Raw genomic sequence first — 16,375 nt, 5'->3', positions numbered from 1 at the left:
GGTGATCAAAGATAGACAGTATATTGTAACGTCTTAACTCCAGCTGATTGTTAAGGGTATGTTTGGGGTATAGCTTTAGACTCTTCCACAACGTTTAAGATGGTCCTTCACTTCTCTGTCTAAGACTTTTGAATTATTGACTACACCTGTTATGGAGTGGCCTGAATCACGTAAGCTGCTACTTAAAGTGGACTTTGAATTTCTCAGACTGTCGTGTTCTCGAAACATAATAGCAGGCCCTCTGCCAGTCTGCCACACATACCTGGCAGGACAATTGTCACAACTGATGCAATATATACCAACAGTGTCGTACTTTTCACAGGCCACATACTATTTATTTACAAGTGTTTGACCGAGATTCTGTGGGGTAAAGAATACTAGCTTTATCTCTTTTGTCCTTTACTTTATTATTAAACTTAATTTATTTAATTTTATTATTAAATTATAGAGTGTCTTTCTTGACTGCAGACTTATTTAGTCTAGTGGCTTAAATGGCTCTCAAGAGACAAATCTTGGTACTTAGTTTTAAAAAAAGTCACATGAGCCATTCTGGTATGACCCCACTGGGGCCGATCTGACAACTCAGCTTCTGTGATGTAGCTACACAATATGCTCTATGACTTAATGGGCGCTGAGAGTCAGAAGAATGGCTCCACTATATATGCCGATCATTTGTCAAAGGTCGTCTCGCTCATCAGAGAGATTGAGCTTACAGGAAATGCCGTGTGTCATGCTGGATCACATATAGCGGTGTTGGGGTGACCGAAAAACTCAATATGTATGCAAACAAGGCAACTTAAGGTAAAAGGAGAACAACCAAGAAACTGATAATAAAATGGGGAGAAAGTAAGAGCCTCACAAATTATATTTAGACATGGCAGAATGTAGTAAGGTACTGTTCCTCCACTTATTGTGATGTCACCCTTTACATATACAGGGTATTATAGAAAATTGTTACATATACCTGTAGGAGCTAATATTGGTCAAAAATGGAATAAAAGATGTGTCCGGAAACCAGTATCTGTTGAGATATGGCTCAATGTGTTCTCTCATTCCCATCTGTGTGTTACATAGAAATATATGCTACAGGCATGCACTTACCATGCATTCTGATGCATTCTTCAGTGCTACTTCACAGTGAATAAGCATTCTTTCAGATATACGGAGCACCATTTGGATTGTGTTTTGTGCATTGGTCACAAGCTACTGCAACATCTTGACATTGTTGATGGGTCGGACACACATCAATGTTGTTAAATATCCCCAGAGCCAGAAATCCAACGGATTCAGATTTGGTCAATGAGGAGACCATGGTACTGGACCTCCCCAGTCAATCCATTACCCATGAACATTGCAGTGAGATACTGTTACACAATCAGTAGAAAATTGGGTGGTGACCTGTCATGCATAAAACAATCATCTTTCTGTAATGGTAATGTTCTCCATTAGTGCTAATAATTTATTGTACAGAAAACTGATATGCGGCACCTGTTTAACTGTATGGTAAAGTCTACAGCCCTAAGAGCCTTTCACTGACAATTCCCAGCCATACATTCATTCTGAAGTGATCCTGATGCCTTATCACTGTGATTGCTCAAGTATTGCATTGGTCCATACATGCATACTGTAGTAATTTACTATGGCATCTCTTGTGAATTCTGCCTCATCTGTAAATAAAATACAGTCTGAGAACTGCGGATTTTCAACAGCTCATGTCATAACAGGTATTGATTTTTGGACATATCAAAATAAGTACTTTCCTTCTATTATTCACCAATACTAACTCATATAGGAATATATGACACTATATTTAAACACCCTGTATTTAATGTATAGGTTGTTTGTTTTGGTATAGAACAACTGAATAGCTCCAAAAAATGTGAATTGTATGAAAAAATGTTCCAGATAAAAAGTTAATATTTTCAAAGGGGACATATATCTGTGCTGCCCACTAACTTCTCTCCCCACAATGCAGTGGTCAATTTTTTTTATTTTCAAATGGAAATCTTCATTTTATTGCAGATTTGGAGTCTATGCCAAAAAATACCTAGGGTTTACCTGAAACTTTCTTTGCATTTGTGGTAGGTGGGGCAGTAATGAACAGATTTAAGATTCTCTGGCTTTTGCAATTAAGAACTGACTCATTTCATTCTACATTGCATTTGTGATAAAAGTGTAAACTTTCCTCTTCTGAACAGTTGTTCTTGTGTTCAAAACTTGATTGCACAGTAAAATTTTTTTGTTTAGACCTTTGAAAATGTGGAAAAGAAGCTACTTTTACTATAACATGGGTTCTGTTCCCCACAGCACCAGGATGATGAATTTTAGTGAGTCCCCTCAAATCTCAATGTGTTCTTCCACATAATTCTAGTACACGCTTAAAATTTTGCTCATAAAATTAGAACCAGCTACATGTGTTGTTTTTTGTGCATTCAGATAGTTGTTAATCAAAATAACTTAATTGCTTAATGTATATATGTTTTCTCTACTTTTCTGTCTTTTATGTTACTGTTGAAATTCAGCAACTGCATAATTTATTAAAATTAAAATTTAAAACAGTCTTGATTTTAACTACTTTTAAGATCACTGACTATGTTTTCAAAAATCTTATACATAATTTATTTTTCTGTAAAGACAGATTTATATGCATCTATAAACAGCTGCTGCTACAGAGCAGAGGGCAGTTCGTGCACAACCATGTACAGTCACTGGGCTGGTCAGTCAGTATAAAGTCACTTCTGCAAATTCCCAGTTGCACAATTACTTACAATAGACAAAATATTATTGCTACTTATTAATTTTTTTAAACTCCTTCTGAAAAGCCATTGGCACTGAAATGTGAATTTGTCTCCATTATCCATTTTTTTAATATTTTTTTTTATATAAAGTGGTTTCACTGTTGAGTTCTTTAAGCATTCAGGAAACTAAACATTCCTAAAAGAAGAATTACAAATTTGGCCAAGTACTGGACCAACATAGGCAGCACAGTGCTTTAGTATTCTGCTAGATAATCCATCATGTACCTGAGAGTTCTTAGTCTTCACTTATTGACTCAGTGACTGAATCTCCACCTTTCTAGTATCATAGAGGTGTATTTCAGATAGCAGTCTTTGAAAGCCGTTTCCTAAGAGAATTAGATAATTACCTGGAGAAACTAAGTTTTTATTTAACTCACCTACTATATTCAGAAAGTTACTGTTAACTACTCTACATTGTACTTATTGTTGAAAGTTACTTAAAGTTCACTTATAACTTCCCAGCAACTGACTTATGAAGAAGTAGAAGAAGAAGAAGAAGAAGATGATGATGATTTCAGAGTAACCAAACTAACGGGACTGTAAACTTAAAGAAAGGCAAAACTACACTGTACACAAACAGGCTTCAGTGATAGGCCTGGGTGTAGCTATTCTGGCCTGCTGTGAAGGTATTGTGATGTGGTTGTGCTGCAAATGTCTGCATATCATAGACATTTGCAACCCAACATTTACATTATGCACTGTGTGTCTTGTTTGGAAACAAATTTGTTCCATTTGCTCGCAATTCTTGCTGCCAACATCAGTAGTGTCCATTTTAATCTTTCCCCTCAAGCTGGATTTTCAAACAGCTCAGTACTTTCTCAGGTTTCTTTTCTAGCAGTGTTAGCTGTATGTTAACAGTGGTGCAGAGTAGTATGGATCGAGTTGGCCAATACATCTAGTGTGAAGGTTCACTGAATGCAGTGGAAGGAACAATACAGCGATGCTATAATGAAATATTCTCACATGGATGGCAAACCATATCATAATATCTTCATACCACATCAGAAAAGCTACAACCAGTGAACAGTGGAATTCTGTGTCTCTGTGAGTTCAATGTCCTGTTAATTAGATTGCTCTGTAATCATCATCTCCTTGTAAAGTCAATTGCGGGCAGTTACAAGTGAAGTCCAAATATTTTTCCATGACAATGCAATATACAGTATTTAACAATTAGGTCCCGTATATAGCAGCTGAGTCAAGTGAAAGCTTAGTTTGCAGCCCAATCCAGATATGAAAAAAAAAAAATTGTGTAAAGAGTCAAACTAGAAGCAATTATTCTGTAAAAAGCCACTGGATAGCATGGATTTCTCACACCAATACGCCCAGAAATATTGCTCAAGAATCTCTATATCACATTTTATTTAGGGCAAAACAGTAGTGGGCGAAATACTGATCCTTGTGGATCTCCATACTTAGTGCATTTCTCACTGTGAATTTGGTTTTATTCCTGTATTATAATTTGTTAATGTGATCTGTTTTCTGTAACTGAGACAAGACTCTGTTCACAATGCAACATTTTATGGTTTCTCTTGTAGAATTAAAAGATCTGTGCATCTGAAGGCCTTGGAAAAGTTCCATAAAATATTGACAGTTTAAAGTTTTTCCTATTTGGCTCTAGCACAGTCAGTGGGTGCAGCCAGTATGTATGTGTGTGCAGGGCTCCAACCCGGTGCAGCTGACACGTGTGGCCGGTGACCTGTCCAATGGTGTGGGACCAGCTGCAGACACCAAGAGCCAGGAGGAGCCGCTCAATGGCATAGGTGGCCACCACGTCACCCCAATGTGATGTCGACAGAGTACAGTGGGGACTGCTGTGAGCTGAAAGGTGAATCCACATGGCATGCGACCATGAATGTATGTTCCCTATACTTGAGGGATCATCATAATTTGACCCAAGATAAACAACAGACCTGGTACTGCCACTTATGGGACCTACATTTGATGTTATACAATTGTCAAGTTTGTTTCGTTCTTGTGTCTAAGTGCACCAGTGCGACCCTCTACTTTCTCTTCTGAAGGTTAGATGCCATTTGTAGAAGGCATGATGTCACAGACTGTAGCAAGGTCACAGAGTATACTGACTGGATAATTTTTCTTGTTTACCTGTGCCAGAACTTAATTTGTGAGGTCATGCTCAGCTATATGTGTGTTAGTCCTTTCATTACCACCACCTGGTACCAAATTATACAGGGTGTTAGAAAAAGGTACGGCCAAACTTTCAGGAAACATTCTTCACACACAAATAAAGAAAAGATGTTATGTGGACATGTGTCCGGAAACACTTAATTTCCATGTTAGAGCTCATTTTAGTTTCGCCAGTATGTACTATACTTCCTCGATTCATCGCCAGTTGGCCCAATTGAAGGAAGGTAATCTTGACTTCGGTGCTCGTGTTGACATGCGACTCATTGCTCTACAGTACCAGCATCAAGCACATCAGTACGTAGCATCGACAGATTAGTGTTCATCACGAACGTGGTTTTGCAGTCAGTGCAATGTTTACAAATGCGGAGTTGGCAGATGCCCATTTGATGTACGGATTAGCACGGGGCAATAGCTGTGGCGCGGTGTATTTGTAACGACACAGATTTCCAGAACGAAGGTGTCCCGACAGGAAGACGTTCGAAGCAATTGATCGGCGTCTTAGGGAGCACGGAACATTCCAGCCTACGACTCGCGACTGGGGAAGACCTAGAATGATGAGGACACCTGCAATGGATGAGGCAATTCTTCGTGCAGTTGATGATAACCCTAATGTCATCGTCAGAGAAGTTGCTGCTGTACAAGGTAACGTTGACCACGTCACTGTATGGAGAGTGGTATGGGAGAACCAGTTGTTTCCGTACCGTGTACAGCGTGTGCAGGCACTATCAGCAGCCAATTGGCCTCCAGGGGTACACTTTTGCGAATGGTTCATCTGACAATGTGTCGATCCTCATTTCAGTGCAAATGTTCTCTTTACGGATGAGGCTTCATTGCGACGTGATTAAATTGTACATTTTCACAATCGACATGTGTGGGCTGACGAGAATCCACATGCAATTGTGCAATCACGTCATCAACACAGATTTTCTGTGAATGTTTGGTCAGGCATTGTTGGTGATGTCTCGATTGGGCCCCATGTTCTTCCACCTACGCTCAATGGAGCACGTTATCATGATTTCATACGGGATACTCTACCTGTGCTGCTAGAACATGTGCCTTTACAAGTACGACACAACATGTGGTTCATGCACGATGGAGCTCCTGCACATTTCAGTTGAAGTGTTCGTACGCTTCTCGACAACAGAATCGGTGACTGATGGATTGGTAGAGGCGTACCAATTCTGTGGCCTCCACGCTCTCCTGACCTCAACCGTCTTGACTTTCATTTGTGGGGGCATTTAAAAGCTCTTGTCTATGCAATGCCGGTACTAAATGTTGAGACTCTTCATGCTCGTATTGTGGATGGCTGTGATACAATACGTCATTGTCCAGGGCTGCATCAGCGCATCAGGGATTCCATGCGTCGGAGGGTGGATGGATGTATCCTCACTAACGGAGGACATTTTGAACATTTCCTGTAACAAAGTGTTTGAAGTCACGCTGATACGTTCTGTTGCTGTGTGTTTCCATTCCATGATGAATGTGATTTGAAGAGAAGTAATAAAATGAGCTCTAACATGGAAAGTAAGCGTTTCCGGACACATGTCCACATAACATATTTTCTTTCTTTGTGTGTGAGGAATGTTTCCTGAAAGTTTGGCCGTACCTTTTTGTAACACCCTGTATAAATATTTTTGTGGATTTGTGGATGTCAGAGCAACACATTTTCTTAAGCAAGCAGCAGATTTCCAACTTTAATAGACAGTTATCCAGTGAAGAATCACAATACTACAATGTAAAAGTCCATGCAAGAAAAATATCAGAGCTATAGGATCTCATGGAAGACCTCATGGAAGAATTACAAAATTACTCTTATATAAATGGTATGCAAATAAATGAATGCTTGCTTTCCAAATAGTAATCAGTTACACCACTGAATACCTCAATATTATGAACATTTGTTGCCTGCTTTCATAGAAGGAGCAATAACTCCATACACCAAAATTCCAGAGTTTATTCCTCGAGTCATTACTCTTTCCATTCACTGCAGTATTTTCAAAAATGGCATTCCTGTGATGCAACTTCCTTGGGGGTGACAATCTCCCACCCCCTTGCATCAGTAATTACATAAAGATATCATGCATTGGACAAACCAATAATACCACTTTTTATCCACTGAAATAACGCCTTTCCAGCATTTCCATAGGTTTGATATAATCACGCTGTAGGAATGTCATTTTTAAAATGGATTATTTCTCTGTGTGTAACAATCTCCCTTACCTCACAAAAAAGACTTTGCATTTCAGACATAATACAGACAGAATTGTACGAGGTAATGGAGCAGGATGAAATGTAAATATGTGGTACAGTGGGCTGTGTCTTCTGCTGTGCACTTCATAATGAACTTCAGAATTAACTGAAATGTGTAATAAGTGTAATCAGTAGAGATGAAATCAGTGGAGGTAGGAGGGAGGTCTCGAAAGTTCTCTGCCTCATACTGAAAAACGTGCATTTATGTTTCCAGAATGTTTTTCAACATAATCTTCTTTAACATTAACATATTTCATCCAGTGAAATTTCGTCTTTGTAGTGTACCATTGGAAGGGCTGCAAGGCACTCTTCCACAGCTGGAGTTGCTTCTGTGTTAGGTGAAAAATGCTGATGAACAAGAGCAACTTTGAATTTTAAGAGGAAATGGAAGTCTGAGTGAAACATGCCAGGGGAATAGGCTGAACTTTCATCCAACACTTTACAGTGCATATCAAAAAGTAAATTATGTCAAGGTTGTCTATTTACTGCCATTAGGGAAACTCCATGATACACTGTCACTGCAAAGAAACTTCTAAACAAACAAAGATTACTGCATAACAGGTGTAAAACAAATAGTAAGGCTATAGATAGGTGCTGAATGAAATGCATTTGGCTGTCAAGAGATCAATTACTGATGCCTTCAATGACCACCATAGCAGAATATTGTGAAAATGACATTTCACAAAAACCAAAGAAATTCTGTTCCTATGTAAAGGCTGTTAATGCACAAAGTTAGCGTCCAGCCCTAGTGAATGAGACAGGAACTGAAATTGAGGGTAGCAGAGCAAAACCTGAAATGCTTAACTACATTTTCAAATTTACTTTACAAAGGAAAACCCAGGAGAATTGCTCAACTTTAGTCCTTGTACCACTGAAAAGATGAATGAAAGAAGTATTGGTGCCAGTGGTGTTAAGAAATGGCTGAGATTGTTAAAACTGAACAAAGCTGCAGGCCCGATTGAATCCCTGTCAGAGTCTATATTGAATTTGTGGCTGAGTCAGCCCATCTCATAACTGTAATCTCTCATAGATCCCTTAAACAAAAAACTGTGTCAAGTTCTCCGAAAAAGGTATAGGTCACACTTATCTACAAGAAAGGTAGTAGAAGTGATCCACAAAACTGTCATCTAATATCCTTGACATCAATTTGTTGTAGAATCTTAGAACATTTTCTGAGCTCAAACAAAATGATGTACATTGAATAAAATGACGTCCTCAATGCCAGACAGCATGGTTTTCAAACCAAACTTTCACATTTCTCCCATGACATATTGAAAGCTTTGGATCAAGGCAACCAGGTGGATGTTATGTTTCTTGTTTTCTGAAACGGATTTGACTTAGAACCACAGCTTTGCTTATTGTCAAAAGTATGATCATATGAGGTATCAAGTGATATTTGTGACTGGATTGAGGACTTTTTGGTAAGAAGGATGCAGCATGCTATCTTGGATGGAGAGTCATTGTCAGATGCAGAAGTCATTTTGGCTGTTGTGATGCAAGTAGTGTTCTTGTTGTATGTTAATGACCTTGCAGATAGTATTAATAGTAAAATCAGGATTTTCACAGATGATGCAGTTATCTATAATGAAGTACTATCTGAAAGAAAGTGGGATAAATATTTTATAAATATTCAGTTAGATCTTGTTAAGATTTCAGTGTGGTGCAGAGATTGGTAACTTTCTCTAAATGTTCAAAAATGTAAAATTTTGCACTCAACAAAATGAAAAAATGCAGTATCCTATGACTATAACATCAATGAGCCACAGTTTGGATTATCCAGCTCATACAAATAACTGGTTGTAATGCTTTGTAGGGATATGAAATGGGATGTTCACTCAGGCTCAGTTGTGGGTAGTTGCTGCTGTTAGACTGTGCTTCATTGGTAGAATACTGTGGAAGTGCATTCAGTCTACAAAGGAGATTGCTTACAAATCACTTGTGCGGCTCGTTCAAGAATATTGCTCAAGGGTGGGACCCATACCAGACAGAACTAACAGGAGATATTGAACGTACATTCTGACAGCTATTGAACTATATGAAATAAAATCATCATCAAATTCTGAATGGCTTGCGTTAGGATGTTCAAACTACACGGTTGGCTGCAGGGCATGATGGGAATTGGTATGTGAATTCACACATGCCTTTCACCATTTGCATGCGAAAATGTCACAGCACAGTGTGCCTGAGTGTATAGTGCTTGTAAAGGCCTACCATACGAGCAATAGCACCCCAACTGTGGTACGAAGGAAATAGTTCAAGCAGAAGACAACTGGTCCAAGTGTGCTAACAATCAACAATTTGATTTGCAAGTTTGAGAGAATGGGTAGTGTCGTGAGGACAGTGTCAGCAATATTGATCATCCAAAAAGGTTGAAAACTTCAAGAATATGCATGCTGTGTTTCAAACCGGCCACAGGAAATTGATGAGACGAGCTGCACAACAGGTGGGAACCAACCGGAGATACTGCGACAAATTGTTGTTGAAACATGCGTCTATTCCTGTACAAAATTCAAACCCGTCAGCCATTTAGCCCCAAGGGTATGGAACAGTGGTTGTGTTTCATCAGCACTATTGTACACAGAAGTGACAAACAGGACTTTGATCTGAATATTGTTCGGTTTAACGGAAAAGTGCATTTTCATTTAGACGAGTCCGTCAATAAGCAAAACTGGTGCATTTGGGGGGACTGAGAATCTGCATTTCATTATCGAGAAGTCTCTTCACCTTCAGTGGGTGTCTGTTTGGTGTGCAATGTCCAGTCGTGGAATAATCGGTGCTATCTCTCTTACTGGCACAGTAACTTCTTAATAGTATGTGAATGTTTTGTAAGACAATTTTGTCCCCATTATCTAAAGTGACCCTTATTTCTACAATAAGTGGTTCATGCAAGACAGAACTTAACCCCACGAAAGCAGGAGTGTGTTTAATGCCCTGGAGGAGCACTTTGGGGACCCCATTCTGGCTCTGGAGTACCCAGAGGCCACTGGCACAAGCCACATTCCCCTCATCCAGATTCTCTGGATCTGAAAACATGTGACTGCATTTTGTGGGGCTATATTAAAGACAAGGTGTACACAATAACCCCAAAACCATTGCCGAGCTGGAAAACGCCATTTCGGAGGTCATCGACGGCATCAATGTTCAGACAATTCAACAAGTCGTGTACAATTTCGCTATTCATCTGTGCCACATCATTGCCAATGTTGGCAGATATATCAAACGTGTCATAACCTAAATCCAAATATCATTTACATGTTGAATAAAGTGTATGCATGCCATAGTTTGTAACTAATTTAACTTTTTTTCATATAGTTCAATAGTTGTCACCCTGTATACAGAGCAGGGCAGCGCAAATAATCACAGGTTTGTTTAATCCGTGGAAGATTGTCAGATAGATACTGAAGGACCTGAACTGGAAGACTCTCAAAGATAGGTGTAAAGTATCCCCAGAATGTCTACTGACAGAGTTTCAAGAAGCAGCTTTAAATGATTACTCTAGGGATATACTACAATCCCAAATGTATAACTCACACAGGGACTGTGAGGATAAGATTAGAATAATTACTGCATGCACAGAGGCATTCAATCATTCTTCCCGCCCTCCATACATGAACGGAACAGGAAGAAAGCCTAATAACTGGTACAATGTTATGTATCCTCTGCCACGCACCTCACAGTGGATTGCAGAATATGGATGTAGATGTAGATATGATTTTCAATTATGTATGACTCAATATAGCGAAAATAGTATCAAATATGCAACATATCTTCTCATTGTAAAAGAGACTGAGATTACGTTGTTATCAGCCTTATTTCTGCAGCAAAGCTCTACAATTTCCCCCCCCCCCCCCCTCCCTGCAGATACTCCCCCCCAACAATTCATTGCTGCCTCAGGATTAAGTCCTCTCAATCAAACTACTCTTTCTGTCAAGTTGAACAATAAATTTCTTTTTTTTTCCATAATTTGGTTCTGTACCTCCACATTAGTCTACCCATCTAATCTTCAGAATTCTCCCATAGCACCATGTTTCTTCCCAGAAGTCCATATTGTTGACATTTGACTTCTATACAGGGCTGCAATTAAGAAAGATACTTTCAGAAGAGACTCCTTAACACTTAAATTTGTATTTGATGTTAATAAATTTCTCTTTTTTGTGAATAATTACCTTCCTATTTGCATTTTACATCCTCTCTACTTTGGTCATTGTCATTTATTTTGCTGTCCATATAGCAAAACTCATCTGTAGCTTTCAGTGTCTCATTTCCTAATAAAATAGCCCTGCCCCCTCCTTATTTAATTAGGCTACATTCCACTAGCCTTGCTTTACTTTTGTTGGTGTTCACCTTGTAACCTCTTCTGAAGGCGTTATCCATTCCATTCGACTGATTCCCGCAGTCCTTTGCTGTCTCTGATACAATTATGATGTTATCAATAAACTTCGATTTTTTGTCTGCTCCCTAAATCATAATTCCCTGTCCAAAATTGTCTGGTTTCCTTTTCTATTGCTCAATGTACAAACTGAGTAACTTGGGATATAGGCTAAAACCTGGTCTCATTCCGTTTGTGTCCTTCAGTTCTTCTCACTGCAGTCTAGTTTGCTACAACCCTGACTCTTTCTTCTCATGCTTTTTAATTCCTATACCTGTACTCTGGTTTCTTTACAGACTGTAAGCTTGTGCACCCTGAATTTTATTCCTGCTATCTTAGCAACTTCAAAGAGGAGATTCTCCTCTGATTTGGCTTGTATGATTCTTTCCATTCTTCTATAAATAATTTGCTAGAAGTTTGCAGTCATGAATTATTAAACTTATGGTTCAGTATTATCACACCTGTCATTTGCCTTCACACCTGTCACTTGCCTTTTTTGAAATAGCAGTTATAAACTTTTTCTTGATGTTTGTGGGTATTTCACCTGTAACACATGTCTTGAACACCAGGCAGCATAGTTTTGTCATGGCTGACTCTTCCAAGGAGCTCAGTATTTCTGGGGGAATTTCATCTATTTCCAAGTGCCTTGTTTTCACTTACATCTTTCAATGCTCTGTCAGACTCTTCTCACAATGTCATATCTCCCATATCATGTTCATCTACTGCCTCTGTATATTTCTTCCACATTTCAGCCTTCCTTTCTTTGCTAAATATGAGTTTGCCCACTGAGCTTTTCCAAAGGTTTCTTTAATTTCCCTTTACACAGCATCTATGTTTCCCACAACCACGTAAACTGAATGTTTGAAATCCAGTATGTGTGACTGTTTGTTTTCCCTGTTATTGTGTTGCAGGTGCTGATCTGCAGGTTCCCAGCCTGAGACATTCCAGCCTTCTCTACAGAGGCTGCAACAACTTAGTCTATTTATTTTCTAGTTTTGTAAAAAAGGGAAAAAAATGTAAACACTCAGTATTCCTCAGTTTGTAATAGCTGTGCTTTTTATTCTCAGTTCTCTTCTGTTCAGCTGAATTGCTGCAAATAATGAAGCACTGCAAAATCAGTTTTATAGGTGCATGAAGTCTCGACAGAAGCAGCCAAAGAGAGTGGGAGAGATTATATGAGACAGCAAAATGTTGCTGAAGTTAACTGGTGATGCAATACTGCGCAGTGTAGAAACTTTCACAAATGTAACATTTCAGTGGACTTATTAAATATGGGCAATTGCTTACCTGGTAAACTGTGAGCAAAAGTATGACAATAATTATTACAATATTGGAAAAAGTTCTGACCAGGAAATCAATAATCGTGTGATGAAGATCAATACTAGAGGAGGGTGGAGGCATTGGATGGTGTAAAGATGGCTGAATAATATTGTTGAATGGCATAGAAAAGATGCCTCCAAAATAAAACTAGTTGCCTATAAAAGGTCACAGATACAAACCAATCAAAAAATTTGCACATGTACGTTTTCCATCATATTTACTGCACTGTAATTATTTTTCTAGAGCATGTTGCACTTTAGAAGAATCTGTCTTGTCTTGTGTGTATGGGTTCCTTGCCAAAGTAAATTTTTTTAAGGTTAAAACCATTTTGCCATTTCAGCTTTAAAATTTTTTTAAATATGAATGTTTCTTTATTTCATCATTCACTCACCCACTGTCAGCTGATTTTTGGCACCTGTAGTAAATTGAGTAATTCGAAATCAAGCTGCATCTGTACTTCACTCTTTTGAATAATGCATCAGTTTAAATAGAACTCAATACAACACACTGCATTGCTATCTGCACCATTTCCACCACAGCTGAACTTATACAAACACATATTGCATAATTGGCAAAGAAATCAACAAATATGGTATTTATAATGTGGGTTCAACTTGTACAGTGTAAAAAGAATTTAGTGGTAAACATGTTTTTCATCCATTCATTCACCCATTTTGTTCTGGCTCCACATTAGGGGTATGGAGTGAGTTAAAGTATTCATTAAAAGGTGTGGGTAGAGACATGAAATTTGTTGAACATTAGCTGTTGTGTTATCCCTGCTTTTTTCAAGTCATCTTTACTGTCATGACAAGTTCCATTGTCTGTATTCTAGCTTTACTGCTGGTTTTGTACAGCTCCACAACTTACCTGGTTAATGTGGTTGACTGCATTCTTTTAATATCCCGTAGAAGTTTAGTGCATATTTTTACAAGTGAAGAAATACTGATCTAATTTAGAATCTCCTTGTTTGCTCCTTCATCCATCCTTTTTTTAACAAAATAATTTGTCATTACTTTCTTCTCTTCTATATTTCCTCAGTGCCTCTTTGCCCATTTTAAATACTTTGTCAGTGGGCTACGCTACATCCATTATGTTTTCAAAACTAGTTCCTAGAACAATTTATCCAAATATTTGACTCAAGAAACACTTAATTGTTTTGTATTTAGTTTCCAGAATTTTGTTTAGCAGAATGTAGTTGGACAAGAGCAACATTATTATTTTTTAAAGGAAATTACTGATCATCTTATCATACTACTAGCTGCTGTTTTTATCTAATAGTTTTGTGTAAATTTGCACAGAACAGTGTCAGCTGCCTACAGAACATTAAAGTTAAAGCACAGTTTAACATATATGGTCATGATATTCATTGCTGTGGGAACTGTTACCATCTGCAAGCTGGAACAACACTAGTGCACATTGCAGCGAGAAAGCCTGCAGGATTATTGCTTTTGACATTTTACTGTAATGTCTGTGTGGTTTCACCTTCAGCTGCATCTGTGGAGGCATATGTAGTACATTAAATAATGCAGGTATTGTGTTCCAAACAGCTTTCCTACATTACATATTCTCTGATTTGATTGGAACTGTAATGAAAAGAGTTAACATCATTGAGTAGATACTCAACATGGGTGTCTTTCTGCAAAAAGTCAGTTCTTCTGCTGTTTACTAGTACTTTTTGTTCTTAAGACCCTAACCCAAAACATCTCTCAAGTATGTAACAAGAAACATGTCTCCTAAAGCTTGTAATATTGTTATCACATATCCCCACATTAGCTGACAAAAATTAAGTGAATAGTCAACTGTTTCATATTATGAGTAGATGCAATACTATTGAGAACTTACAGTATTCAAAATGAATACAAAACATATGTGCAGTCATTTAGTAAGAATCTTGAAATGATTTAATATTGTGACATCAATCACGATGTTCATGAGTATAAATGAAAGATTGCAGAAAATGCAAACAAAAGCAATTCAGAGAACTTTTTCACACTCAATGCACATCTTCCTATTGCATTCCATGAATGTTGGCTGAGCACGATTGATGCACTTATGAGACCACCAGTTCTTTCTTTTATGCTGGGTACTTTATACACATCTTCTTCTTTTCCCTTCTATCATTTGGTATGCCTCTAAGGTGTCATCAAACAAATTCTCCTGTGTTTGAGATTTAATAGGCATTTGCACCAAAATTCGATTTCTGCTTTTAGTAGAACCATTCCTCTTTCCAAAATATTATGCTGAGCTGTTTTTCTTGCTGTAAAGTCAGAATCGATACTAGAATCATCAAAAATGTTATTGTTTTTCCCATTTTCCACTTCATCTTCTTTGGTTCAACTGCAGACCCCTTAGTCTTCTTAGAAAGTTGCTGCATGCTGAAGCTAAAAATAGCATAAATTCACACATACAATAAAATGCTATAAAATAAGAATATCCAAAATATCAACTGAAAGCAAAATATGTAGTGACTAGAAACATGCAGTGTGTTGGACCCACCTAATTATTACACATAATGTGAAACGTGGTCACACAGGCACTCAATTTTGCACTAACTTCGAAATGATATGCCTTATTGCTAGGCTGACAAAGTCAAGCTCATTGATGAATGTTGCTTTACATGCCACATGTTTTAGAATGAATGTTTAAAATGAATGATGGGTCTGAGAGACTATTGTTTTGGATCAAGGGTTAAAAAAAAAAAAAAAAAAAAAAAAAAAAAAAAAAAAAAAAAAAAAAAAAAACCATGCTTCAGCAAATATCTGTAGGCTATAAGGGAACTATAAACAAACTATTCTGTAACGGACTGTTTTATACCTCCCAAGGCCCTTAGGAAACTAAAGAAAGACAAATGTGGTCTCACCCACTCTTCCTTCTTTTTATTTCTTAGTTAGTGCTTATTTTTACGGCAGTACATGAAGTTCCCTATTGTAAAAACTGTTAGAAATCAACATAAATGATACTGTTTGCACTAGTCTGATACCATATTTGTAAACGTAGCTTTCTGTTGGCTTGGAATGCTGCTGTTGCAATATATAACAAAAATGAGTCGGAATGTCATGACTGTATGTGTTAGACCCTAGTTAAACCTGACTAATTATCAGTGTTAGGGCATTTAAAACTCCATTGTTCTGATAACCTGTAAGTGTGATGGTACCACTGCACCTTAGTTTTGAATATTTGGAGATTTCCAGTTCTCTACCTGATGTCTGTTGGCAACATTCCAAAAACATTTTCACCAGAACATAAAACTCAGTCCCAAACCCCAGTCAGGAATCATAGTCTACATGAAAAGCATTTTTACTTCTAGTATTTTGGCTGTTTGTCTTAAATTCATTATTATTTACCTCAGATAAGACAAAAGAGTGAACATATGTTTATCTGTTGATGTTGGTTTTTCCACTTTACTCAATATTCTCACTATAGACTAAGTACTTTTTTGACCTCTGCTTCTCTGCGATAGAGCCTCAATTGGTAGTGAGTGTGCTTTGTGGAT

The 16,375-nt window shown here is 37.9% G+C and overlaps 1 protein-coding gene across 1 annotated transcript in view; it reads left to right on the top strand.

Annotated features, from left to right (window-relative positions):
* LOC126427310 (putative sodium-dependent multivitamin transporter) overlaps positions 1-12,870 on the top strand; it is a 143,641-nt gene extending 130,771 nt beyond the window's left edge. Inside the window, exons 12-13 of the mRNA XM_050089614.1 lie at positions 4,456-4,623; positions 12,474-12,870. Coding sequence (XP_049945571.1) covers positions 4,456-4,584 — 129 coding nt within the window. The 3' untranslated portion in view covers positions 4,585-4,623; positions 12,474-12,870. The remainder of the gene's footprint in view (positions 1-4,455; positions 4,624-12,473) is intronic.
* The last annotated feature ends 3,505 nt before the right edge of the window (positions 12,871-16,375 follow it).

The sequence above is a fragment of the Schistocerca serialis genome, chromosome 11 (genome assembly GCF_023864345.2).
Source record: "Schistocerca serialis cubense isolate TAMUIC-IGC-003099 chromosome 11, iqSchSeri2.2, whole genome shotgun sequence".
Classification (NCBI taxonomy): Eukaryota; Metazoa; Arthropoda; class Insecta; order Orthoptera; family Acrididae; genus Schistocerca; species Schistocerca serialis.
The sequence above is the reverse complement of the archived record's forward strand: the minus strand, read 5'-3'. Positions and strand labels throughout refer to the sequence as shown.